This window comes from Lonchura striata, chromosome 2 (assembly GCF_046129695.1).
Source record: "Lonchura striata isolate bLonStr1 chromosome 2, bLonStr1.mat, whole genome shotgun sequence".
Classification (NCBI taxonomy): Eukaryota; Metazoa; Chordata; class Aves; order Passeriformes; family Estrildidae; genus Lonchura; species Lonchura striata.
The window spans coordinates 7,570,360-7,583,810 of record NC_134604.1 but is presented as its reverse complement, the minus strand read 5'-3'; the positions used below and the strand labels follow the sequence as shown (position 1 = coordinate 7,583,810).

General features: G+C 36.4%; 1 protein-coding gene across 1 annotated transcript in view; it reads right to left on the bottom strand.

Annotated features, from left to right (window-relative positions):
- TMPRSS15 (transmembrane serine protease 15) overlaps positions 1 to 13,451 on the bottom strand; it is a 53,047-nt gene that overhangs the window by 7,095 nt on the left and 32,501 nt on the right. The window contains 6 exon segments of the mRNA XM_077790355.1: positions 3,155 to 3,250; positions 6,918 to 7,050; positions 9,898 to 10,008; positions 11,199 to 11,330; positions 11,786 to 11,911; positions 13,166 to 13,255. Of these exon segments, the coding sequence (XP_077646481.1) occupies positions 3,155 to 3,250; positions 6,918 to 7,050; positions 9,898 to 10,008; positions 11,199 to 11,330; positions 11,786 to 11,911; positions 13,166 to 13,255 (688 nt within the window).

Here is a 13,451-nt window from a genome sequence, read left to right as displayed (position 1 = left end):
GAGTATTTCCACATCTCATTTTTAAATAGAGTAGGTGAAGGATACTTTAAACATGATGGGGAATGATGTATCCCTCCCTGTGTTTGCTCCAATATTTGATATCTGCTGTGAGTGAGGTGTGAGCCAATAATTTCCCAGTGGCACAGAGGTACATGAAATAAAGTGAGAACTGCAACCACCTCCCCAGTTAGACCTTCACTATAGTGGGGTGCAATTGAGTTATTCCTCTGGCCCTGAATCGTCTCCCATTGATGTTTTCCTCTTCAAGGTAGGTACCTAATTTTAAAGTTGTAGGAAACCATTTTCTGTGACATGTATCCAAGTCTGTAACCCGACAAATATCAAGAAACCAAAAATGCAAGAAAGCAAAAACCTCTGCATAAATATCATAACAACTAAATACCTTTTTCCACTATGCCTTCATAGGCATTCACAGAGGGGATCAGTGGTGCTGTATATTAGGTATTGTATCTGATACTATGCTTTCTCATAGGTAGATGCATAAACAACCTGAACTAACAACCAAAGTGTCAGATTTGTTCCTATAATTTTACATTTTCAGTGTAAAGGGAGTTGCCTGTCCCACCACATGTACCTACTGGTTGCTTCAGTAGAAATTGCTTCATTTGCCTCTGCTTTGTCTTCTTAGTGGAGCTAGCTCCCAGCAGGAGAAGCACTTCTTTGCCTGCACTTCAGCCCAACAGCTGCCAGCTGCCTCTTGGTCTGCCAGGACTGGCCAAAAGGCACCAGAGGTGCCAGAGCTCACCCTGGGTCAGGGGTGGCTCCTTGTGGTGGAAAATCTCTCCTCCAACCCGTGCTTTCAAAAAAAAAGCACAATAGTCTTCTGTTGTCCGGTATCAAGGCAGTTTATTGCAAGTTATCTAAAAGATTTTCTTCTGGGGCTGCTGTGTTTTGCTCACAGCTCAGGCAGAGGCACACACACACCCTGACATCCTCTCTGACCCCGACTGCTTCTTCTCTCCCCGCCCAGGGCTGCTGCTGTCTTTTATATGGTACATTACATTTTAAATGTTTACAGTTTTTCCCCAATGCCTGTTACCTATATTAAATGGTGCTTTTCTACTCTAAACCAACCTGTGAGTGCCAACATCACCAAGAACATGGAGGTAAGGAAGGAGAAAGAGGGAGGACAGGGCAGGCCCAAATCCCTCCATCTTAAAACCTCTGACCCCCATGTACAAAACTAAAACTCCCCTGTACAGCACTCAAAAATTCTTCCCTCTACTTTGTGACTACTTCTACTATAATATCTAAACTTTTGTGACTTCTTGTTCTTCCTGCAAGGTTGGTAAATCATTCCATGGTTCAAATCCAAAATCACAGCTGTTTCCAGCTGCCTGCCAGGGTCTCAAATGCTTCTGGCCTGGGCCCGGAACATCCAAAAATGTCTGAGGGACATTTTGAGTTCTGACACAGAGGCATGTGCTGAACACTCTCCTCTGTGCCTCTCTGAGTGTCAGCTGTCAAGCAGCACGCCAGGCAGAAATCTGGAGTATTTAGGATATCTGTGAGCATGATCTTCACTTAGAACTGGCAAAAACAATTAGTCCCTGTGGAATCTGCTCACATGTATCTAAAAGGCAGGATCTGGGGCTCTTACAAAGCTATCCTGCCAAAAATCACATTACCTAAGGGCACCAGAGAATTCTTTTGCCGTCTCTGTCACTACAGATTTCAAGCCCTATTATATGTGCCCTCCTTTGTTTCAATGATGGATGCACTTGAATAAAAAACAAAGACAAATGTGAGAAATACATTTTATAATTGGATTAGCAGTTAACGAATTCAGTTACTTAAATTATCAAATCTGTGTGATATTTCTAGCATTCATTATATGTAGAAAAACTGTGTGTGAATCTGCAATAATGTCACCCTGCAAAATGATTCCTATCAGCTGAAACATGGAAGAAGGCACCTATTTCTGCAAGAGAAATACAACTAAGATAAATGAATTTATTCCATTTCCTCCTGTTTTAATCACTTTTAGTGTTTAACAGGTACAAACAGAAGACGTCTTTAAATCATTACAGCTCTTCAAGATGTCTTGTGGCAATGCTGGTTTAGATTTACTCAAGAAAAAAAGAAAAATAGCCTCCAATGATATTCCATTAGTTTAAGATACTTTCACCACACATGAGAATGATAAATGTTTGGGGTTAACAGAGTATAATTAGAACAGAAAATGTAACTTTTATTTTTTTTCCCTGTAGACAAAATAATAGACCATAGAAAATTAACACGTCTCCCGCTTTGTTACTATGTGGTATGTTTGTTAAGGGAAACTGAAAGAACATGGACTTTTACTGTCCTTAACACGATTTCAGCATTTTAGCAATTAGACAGTAATTTTCTGGGTCAGTGTTCTGGTAGAAATCCAGAAAAAATTATACAGTAAAGCCTCTTATAAACAGAAAGCAGTAATTGAAGTAATTACAATTCTTTAAACTGATGATGGCAAGCCTTTCTGGTTGTATTATACATCCTGAGGATATAATCCTGGGCTAATATCACATTTTCATTTAATCTACAAGAAATTACCAGTTTCTAGTACCCTTCAGAGCCCCTTCAGCAGTTATTTAGACTGAGAAAGGTTGGAATAGAATCAAATGTATTCTGAGGATCATGTCATCTAATGATTCATTTGTAAAGGTGGAGACAAATCCAGAAGTCATTTTTTGAGTGGGGATAGTTTGTTTAAATATAGATTCCTGTCTGTGGATGGCTTAAATTAGCAATCCTTTGTGTCCAAAGTCTATATCAATAAAGTCAAAGGAGTATAGAGTGTGACTCATCATATTTCAAGAGGTGCCTTGATGGATCACATTTTGGAGTGCTTATTTTTCTCTGCTGATTACAGAGAGAACCTACTGTGACAATTACTCTATAACTATAGGTGAATGTCACTCCATCTTAATTCTTCTATATTACATATAGGTAGTCTTAATTCTACTATATTATGTACTCATTATTTAGAGATTTCTAGACAAGAAACATTTTGATAAAAGAGCATATCCTTTCCACAGTAAATGAATAGAGATGTCAATTAGAATTTGAGCTATATATTAGTGCATAAATAATCACCACAACAGTTAAATACATAATTTGTATGAGGAAGAAACCTCACTGTACCCACCTTTTTGTAAAAATTAGGCTGTGGTGGCCTCCTTTGGTGATGGTGACAAATGGACCATCTCCAGTGAATAATACAGCTGATGACATATTTGCATCCCTGGGACAAAAAGACACATGCACATTTTTAGATATATACCCTATTCCACCAGTGGAGCAATATTTAGAAATGATTATGCTGATAGAAAAAACACCAGTTTTTAAATTTTTTTTCTTCTCCTCAAATAATGACCCTTTAGCAGGGGATTTTTGGGGCTTGAAACTTTTCAGATTAAAATGTGAGTGTCTTCCAGTCTTACATCTTATTCTAAGATTTCTAATGCTACATTAATATTTAAAGGAATATCAGTTAATTCTTTTTACAGAAGCAAATATTTAGTTTGGCTTTTCTGTGCCACAATGAAGGGTTTGAAATACCAATTCTTAAATGTATGGAGCAAGAACTTAGTATGCCAAACAGGGCAGTAATAGCTGAGCCTTGGAGTATCACAGTCTTGCTTTTTTGAGGGATGCAGTACAACTAGCAATTGCTGGCTAGGAAAGAAATTAAATTATATTTTGTACAATGAAGAATCTAATGGAGTAAATAAAAAAGTTAATTTTCACCTCATAGATCTGTTGAAATCAGAGCAGCTGTGGAATAAGTCAATAGTGTTATGTTTGCTATTGATCAAGAGTGGGATATATTCATAGAGTTACAGAATCACAGAACAGTTTGGGTTGGATGGTACCTTTAAAGGTCATATAGTCAATTTAAAGGAATCAGTCTATTCTTTGACTAACTTTGGTGTTTTTCTTGTAACAACGATTTTCTGAACTAAGAATTCTGTGTACTATTAGTGATACAAATTGTTTTGACATTTAGAAGCCATATCCAGATTTACTTTATAGTCCATTCTGCTTCATGCACTTTGTGATATGTCATATGACCAGTTTGAAACATATATCTTTGAAACATATGTGCTTTCCCTTGAGGAAGCATGGGGAAAAAAAGATAGCTGTGGTTAGACTGCATAATTTTTGGGGGAATGACAGCCTCACATCTGGCCCTTTAACCTTACACATCTCAGGAGCAAGAAGAGAACCATTTGTTTAATACAGGGAGCACCTGCACTGTGTCTTCTCTTCAAATGCACTAAACCTCACTCTCCTGGGAAGGATGAAGTCTGGAATCTGCCTGCAAATCTGCTGTGTATGAAGTAAAGAGGTGTTCAACAACCCTGCTGTGCCACCAGGAGAGTTGTATGATCCACCCGCTGGAAAAGTCACTACTGCTGCATTTCTCAGCCTGGAAGTGCCTTTTAGACACTCTGAAAAAAGAAGTAAAGTTCCAAGCCAGGTAGTCAGACTCAAATTCTATGATGAAGAACTTTGCTGAGACCAGCAAAGTATTCCCAGGAATGAATTTCCTTCTGAAGAATGTTGCAAGTTCATGAAGAAAATGGAATGAAGGGTTTCAGAGTAAAGCCTAAACTCTCACTCTTGTTGGACTTTTAGGTGTGACAAAATTGACAGGTCTACCATTACTCCTGGGTACAATTCATCAAAGAGCCAGCTGGCTCTGGTCCCAGGGAAAAAGGACTGTTTTGCATCTGCCCAATGCAATGGGGGAAAGCTCAGTGTGTGATTTTCTTGGTTCCAGGAAATAAGATGGTGACAAGCAGATTTTAGCATTGCTGTCAGATGCACACAGCTACAAGTGCAAGCTTGTAGCTTGCAAAGGATTATTTTCAGGTTTCTCTAGAGCATCAATTTGTTCATCGTGCAGCCCAGACTCATTAAGAAGATTTGTAAATTATTTGCCTGAGGTGTATTTTGCAGATGCACAATAAGCATGTCTCCAGACTGGCTTCTTTGGTACAAATTACAAATGCAAGAGTCACATATTTGAAAAATGGAGGCAAAATCTCACATGTAAGATTTACTAGAACCTGTGAGGAACATTGCACTTTGTAGCCCAGGTACATAAATAATCAGGATATGATATAGGACTCCTATCAGCTCAGTCCTTTTCATAAATGAAACAGAAAGTGAGACTAGCAAATGTATAAACAATTAATAGTAAAGCTAAATTGTCCTAGATGAACTTTAGCCTGTCTTTCTAATAAAACATGATTCTAGGTTGTAATTCAGTGTAGGAGCATGAGCTCCTACTCAGGACCTGCTATTGCAAACATCCATTTAGTAACAAATATGGTGATGTTTATAAAGAAATATGCTGCTACAGGGGGATTCAAGGAAGGCTCACAGGAATTACACATATATATATACACCCATTCATATATCAATACATACATAAATATAGACACACCCATATGAGAATTTTGTCCTGTGCTGTAACAGCAGTAGCACCCAGGTTACAAAAAAGTGATACAAGTTAGGTTTAAAAATATTTTCCCTTGATAATGGGAGAGAAATTGAATAAATAAGAAATAACTAGGAAGATTATTAGGAACTCTTTTAGCAAGTGCACCTGAGTACACTTTTTTTTTTCAGTTTGCAGAGATAACCTGAAAGATATTGCCACAGAATGTTATGGGGACAAAAGCATTAAGTAAGAGTTAAAAGTTAGAATACCATGGAAGGTAAAGTTTGTTTTAGTCTATCAAATGTGTCAATTAAATGAGTGGACCACAAAATTACTTCTGTCCAGAAGGGAAAAGAGGCAGGGCAGGGGCAGAAAGAATCAGAGGAAGAAGACCACTGGCCATGCTAAGGAACAAGGTATTTGACCAGAAGCACACTTAAACATAATTTGTATGTTCTTACATGCATGTGTACATAAATTAGTTGGGATTTCTGCATGTACTACCTGATTTTTATGTAAAATCAGTACTTACCCAAAGGAAGAAAGTAAAAACCCAACAAACCAGCAGACATTCATCCAATTCAAAGCATTTCTGAAATAACACTCGGATATTTTTCTAAGTCATTCTAACTCTGTTATTACTACAATTAATCTATCAGAATGGGATTTGTAGGCATCATTCTTTGGCCAGTGACCAAAATAATGAATTCCAAGCTCAGAATTTAGTTTGATTATTAGTTTGGTGAGGGATATTCACCAAAAACCTTAGCATTGCAGGAAAACTAATTATTATTCAGTGGATGGAAGTGGAGTAGCACATAAGTAAGGCCAAAATTTAGGCCATAAATTTTACCATAGATTGAAAAATGCAACACTCTGCACTCAACAATCCCCATGATTCCCTTGAACATTCTTCTGACCAGGGACTAAAGCCAAATCTATTTTTCTGCCACATACTTCCCTACTTCATTCCTGCTCTAAGTCTACCTTGAAATTCCATTCTACCTAGCAGAATTCTAGAATTCCATTCTATTCTAGCAGAATATCCATGTGGTTATCTCTACTAGGAATGAAGTGCAGCACTACAAAGGCAGAGGAGACAAGGCTGCTCTTGGCTCCAGCTTTACTCTTGAGCCATCCTTATGAAAGTGAAGATGTAAATGATGATAAAAAGTGATAAAAGGATGATGCATCCACAACACTTTCCCAGTGTTCTCCAATATGTATCCTCATGCCCAGCCTGCCATGTTCAGAGTCATCAATCCTGTACTGAATGTCATCAAGACAGGGTTTGCCACATTCTCAAATTTGTTGGCACACCAAGCTCTCCACTTGACAGAGACAGATACATTTGCCATGTTTTTGGAGAGTACACCAGTAAAATGAGGAGGAAAATGCCAAAATGCACTCAACAAATCTGCAAACAAGTTACAAAGAACAATGAATATTTATCACTCACCCCAGCCCCAGCAGCTGGCAAACACTGTCTGCAATCTCTCCACTCCAATCATCTGCACATGCCAGGTGCCACATCTTCCCAACCCTGGCCTGTACCAGCCCTTCAATGATCAGAGAGCCATTGAGTAATCTCACTGGAGAGCAAAACAGGCAGAAGCATTTTAGATTGGTGACAAACCACTCCCCCACCCCAAGAAAACAGAAATATAATATAAAGAGATTTATTATTGCCAATGAAGAACACAAAAAAAAAGGTAAAAATGCATTATGGAGGTAATAAACTCAGCATCTCCAGGATGTTGTGTTCCCACAGGAAGGAAATGCTATTGTTATTTCCTATATTTCTGCCACAAGAGAGTTTCATACCTTGTATTTTGCATATGTCTTGGAAATAGACAATAAACAGTACATTTTCCATTAACTCTAAACAATGCACATTTTTTTCTTAGCATAATATAATTTCCAAATAATTAGTGAAGCTTTAGTTCCATGATGGTCAGTAATACTGACTGGAAACAAAGTTAAAATACGTCTTAATGAAAAAAAAATAGATTTCCACTTCCAATTGTCACTGTTTTTGTTGCAATTATGGTTAAAACATTCATACTTATAATTAAAGCTCACTGAAAAATAGCCCTTCTATAAAAACTTTTCCCAAAATAAAATATTGAGAACAAGAATTCAGAAACTCATTAACTTACTGGTAAAAAGTCTTATTGGTGTACTGACTAAGGAAGTTAGACTGCACAGCCAACAGAATCTCGTGTATATAAAATAAGAATTTTATTATATAATCTTAAATTTATATATAATAATGTAAACAGAGTATCATATATGTCTTAGCAGCTACAGCTGCATTTTAGGCAGATTACAGGTATTGCCACTGTGAAGTAGATAAAAGCATGCAATGCACTGATATTGTTTTCTAAAATATTTTTTTTTAAAAATCTTACCTGTGAAAAAAAGCTTTTTCCACCAAAATGCTTACACATAGAGTACCCACCATAGTAAATAAAACATTTAGATTTTTAGAAATGCCTCTCTGACACCTGGAGTGCATGAATGATAGAGGTGATTTATACTGGTAATTAATTTTAGATTAAATAACATTAAATTAAATTAAATTTTTGAGCTTCTTAAGCATCTTGGAATTGTATGCATTACAAGATTTCTCCAAATTACTTTTGACACCCGTCCTCTTGAGAGAACTTGAATTATAAGTCCTTTTCCTTTCTCCTCATCAGATCCATGTTCTTCTCCAAATACATTATTGGTAAGGAATAATAAAGTCATTGAGGATCCAACAACTGCTTAATGCAGATATCATATATTTTAGAATTTTGGCATTTCCTTGCAGTCCCTGGAAGTTTCAGAAGTTGGAGGATTTGAAAAGACAGTTTGTCTAGTTCAAACTGCCACTTCTGAGAAGTCATTGAAATTTGTTTCAGGAAAATGAGCAAGGCTTTTGGATACTGGAAAGACTCAATGTGAGAGTTTCTAATTGAATTTTCATTTGTTTTAAGATGTAGATCGATTTAGCCAAAGTTTGGATTAAATGGATTTTTTGAAACAAATCTCCCAGGCTTTTCATGTGAGATAATTTGTTATGAAGTAATGGACAATCAGTAGCAAAATAAATCTTTGGGAAAATGTACATCATGTTAATGTAGGTGATGGTTTTCTTGTTCAGCTCTTCTTCATCAATGACTGGAAAATTAAATTCAAATTTTCTTTGCTTACGAAGAAACTGGAGTGAATTTTATACTATACGTTTTAAAGGAAGAATATATTTGCCACAAAATAGCCAATGGCACTGATTTGAGGAGTGAATCTGTGCTTCAGACATCTATCTATCTATCTATCTATCTATCTATCTATCTATCTATCTATCTATCTATCTATCATCTGTCTGTATTTACATATGCCATGCATACTTTTATATATATACATGTAAAAAATGTTGAAGTCAGCAATTGACTGTCAGCACACATCAAAAAACATATCTGATCCCTACTAGACCTTTTCAAAACAAAGAAATTTTGCCAAGCTCAAAGAACACTTTTAAATCTTCCTTTAGTTCTCTAAAGTAGATTGTCAGAAAGAGCAGTTTAACTTCTGTGCTAGGCCAAACATGATTTTAGCATTAGTCCTATATTTAAACTATTGTTTTAGGGAATTTTATTTCCCTGCTGTGTAAAATGAATTTGTATACTGTACACATGCATTTTGGAAAGAGCCACTTTACCAGAGAAGTGAGGAATAGCAGTAAACAATGGATGCTGCTTTCATTGCTGATGAATGCCACCCATTCACCCCATGGAGTCCAGGTGGGCTGGAAGTGTTACAGTTTGGCTTCACACTCACAAAACTATTTGGGAATTTTCACCAAAAACGCGTTTATTCTCTATCCTGCACTGCAGAATTTTTACTGCTGTGAAACTCTAATTAATTACAGCAAAGTCCAGTATAATTTGGAAATAAAAAATAAATACAGAAGAAAAGTATATGTTGAGTTTTCATTTAATTTTGAGGCCATTATAAACAACTACAGTTTTCAGCACAGAGAAGCTTCCTACCTTTTCCAGAGTTCTTCACCATATTCCATACACTTATCAGAAAAGTGACTTTTCCTGGCCCTGACAAAATCAGTGGGGTAGTGCTGTGCAAATTGGCATGGCCTGTGTGCATCTGCAGTGGTCTACATTAGCTGAGGTTCTGGGGCTGTTTTTCTAGGCATTTCCTGCCAAATATGCATGACTTGGGTTTGATACTAGGAATAATTTCTTCACCAAAAGGGCTGTTAAGCATGTCAACCTGCAAAGCATCCCTGGAAGGGTTTAAAACACATGTAGATGTAGCAGTGAGTGACATGGTTTATCAGTGAACTTTGCAGTGATGGATTAATGGTTAGAATCAATGATCTTAATAGTCTTTCCCAACCTAAATTATTCTATGATTTCTTTGTATGAAGGAAGCCTTACTGCATTTTGCTTCGTCAGAGCCATCTTCACACTGAGGTATGTTGTCACACAGGTTGTGCAATGGGATGCATTTCCCACTACCACACTGATGCTCATCAACTGTACAAGCCCCTAAAGGGAAACAAGAGAGGAGAATTCATCTGTAGTTGTGAGGAAGGCTGATGTTCACAGGATATCTTACAGTTAATCTGAAGAAAACTGTGTTGATAGCATGAAGAGCCTTTGATTTCCTTTTCTTTCCATTTCCATTCATCTCTCTTTCAAAATAAAGATAATTTTGAGAGAAATAGCAGACAATTAAGAATAAAAACAGAGTACATTTTATAAATGTAGATCAAAAGTGAAGATTTTAAAAATATTTTAAAAAGTAAGATTATTACTACTGTGAATTCATAAAAAATCTGCCACTGGCTAAACAAACTGGGAGAAACTTGCCATTTCTGAGAGTTAAAGTAAGAAAAAGAGCTTAGATCCTTGTTGACTTTCTGTTCAGGTAAGTGCATGGTACTTCACACATCTCTCAATACATACTGCTTTTTCTTTTTCTGTTTTTCTCCTGTCAGACTTCCACAAAAGTAATGCAAAGCCTCTAATTAATTCAGTCAAGATTTGGCCTCGAGTTAGTATAATTATTTGTCCTGCTAAGCATATTACTGTTTCATGCAATTTGCATTATGCTCATTTTGCATATTTTGGTGAGTTGATTGCTGAATTATGAGTGACAAGTCTAATTGCAGTCCCCAAGAAAATCAAGAGCCTTTCAGAAGGGATCTGGCTGGAACAAGAAACACTGCTGTCCAAATATTTAAGAGACTCAGATTATTCACACACTGAAGACCAAATTTTTAAATATGCAAGAAGAACCATATTGCAAATATTGATCAGAGTTACCACATACAGTTTTCTCTTCTAGTGCATGATATAAATAGTAATTATTTTACAAATGTATTTAAACACCCTTTAATGACATCCTTTGTTGCTTTTTCCTGGGTTTTTTATAGGCAATGGTTAGTATTTGCCCTCTTAACATCTGAAAAGATTTTGGTCAAAATACTGAGCAATTTTCCACATAGTATCACAGAGTTGCACATGATCTAGACATTGCTCCAATGACACTAAGAAACAAACCCATCACTTTTAATTCCAGGAAATATAAAGTACAGATGATTGACCAGCCTTTTCCTCTTTAACATTTGCATTTCTACTGAGCAAGTGCTGAGAGTCACTTTGCACTCTCTCCATTTTCTGAAATACATTTGACCAGTGGTTTAATTTCTTAAATACAAAGGTGAGATGCTTACTTAGATGGTAGCCAGTAGTAAAGTTTGCAAGAAATCCCTTCCTTGTTGCAGACTTGTCTGTCTGGAGGATCACTGTCATCTGGTTTGTTGTGGAGAACACATCTGGCAGTGGGCCTCTCTCTGTGTAGACAGCTATTCACCAGGAAAACATGAGTACATTCAGCCTATTTTGGTCATATGTGTTTCAAAATGCTCTGGGTTCAAAAGCAAATAGTGCCACCACAAAAGCTAACTGCACTCAGACTGCCATGGTCACACTCCAACACCAGATTTGACTAATCAGCATAGAGCAGTAAGGTTCAGCTAAGAGATTATCTATCTGTTTGTCCACACACATAAACAGTCTGATTCACTGAGAAGTTTATTTCAGATGGATTGCACGGAGAGCTGGGTGTGTGTGCAAATGTTTTGGAAACCTGATATCACATAAAGTATGATTTCTCAATTTTTCCTCTGAATTTCCTCTGAAATAAGGCCCAAAAAAATGCAAATGAAATGAGAGGAATTTAATTTCCATGGTATTATATCCATCAGTTTGCTCCAGCTGTCTGATTACATTCATTTTAGTACCCACTGCTGCTACTTGCCCAAAAGTAAGGAATCTGGTCCTCTGCCATCTCTGATTTCAACTACATCATGAATACTTTCCAGATCAAAAACCTGAAAATGAAGCTGGATGTTTTTTCCATTTTCAGCATTTAAGTACCACACACCTGGAAAATAGTAACACACACACACATAAAAATCACCTTTTCAGTGATATATTTGCTGTGCCATTTTTCTGTTGAAGGGCTGTGGGGAGAAAAAAAATCTCCTAAACTGTTAATAATCACCAAAGAAATTAAGAAGTTTAAATCTTGTATTTAAAAGCTGCCAAGATCCAAAATTCTATAGTTTCTCATTCTTAAAATATTTTAAAACTAAGTTTAGACTTCTACAACATATACACATTTGTTTTTAATCATTCATGTCAGCTTTGAGTTTCCCCAAGGTAGTAAATTTCATTTTTTAATGACAGTGACAATGCGACAAATAGTCTTGTCACTTAAGTCTCATTTGATAGTAAGATAATTTTTATAATCAGTCACATAAGCCTGTCTTTGAAGTTAAAGTACCTCTTTGCTTTGCTTAGACTATACTTTATCATATTAAAAATAGGTGTGGATACTATAGAAATCTTGTAAAGAAAGTAAAAAAAATATATTTTTTTAAGGAGTGAAAAGTATTTTCTCACTAACAGAAATCTCATTTGGGAACTTGTGGAATGAATCTTGGAAATGTGAGCCATACCTCAAGCAGAACAGAAACACAAAATGACAATTCTTATGATTACCATCCCAGCACAATTCTCCAGGATTGAAAGAATAAATAATTAAAATTTCATTAAGAAGCAATGACAAAGCTCTCTTTCTTGCTTTATTCATCAAGACATAGTGAACCACCTTGAAGCCTTCACTTTTGCCAGCTCTCATTTAATCTAAATCAAGTAATGTCAGTAGAATAACTATGTCTTCTGACTAGTATGTTAAGAAACATTCAATAAAGAGAGGATTCTTTACAAAATGCATGCACATATTCTTTGCCTCTAGAAAATGTGAGCTATTTAACAGCAGAAGTGATGATATTAACCCGGCAGATGTACCAGGTTATGGTAAAATGGGGACTTTCATCACCTTATGTGCTGCTGGATTGATATAAAGATATTTGACATAGTAGGCAGGATGGAATTGGCCTGTCTGGACCCCTTCCATTGGATAATGTTTGTCTTCATCCCTTTTTAATCAGCTGGCACGTTTCCTTAGCTTTAATTCAGTACCATATAGAATGCAGTTAAAAGATCCCACTGTATATACCTCAGATCTTTTCTGTTTGTTTGTTTGACAACATCTGAGTTGGAAAAGCAGATTTAGTATCTCTACTTTTATATATTTAAGCTTCTCCTGAGGGTTTGGAAAAGAATGACTTACAAAAAGCTAAATTAGGGTAATTGTTTGGAAAGTTTGCAGAGCTGAATGTACTGTTTGGCTCCCAGAGTTCAACCGGCCCTCCACAGTCAGCTGAAAAAGAAAACATTTCAAAAACATAATTAACATTTTGTCTTAATATTTTAATCTGTGGTAACAACAATAATTTCTAAAAGTAATTTTCATGATTATTGGTCTGCACACTCTAACCATGATAGAAATATGAAGACAATAATATGATACAGTCATATGTCTCAAACCATTATTTTTGTTTACTTCAGGACCCCAA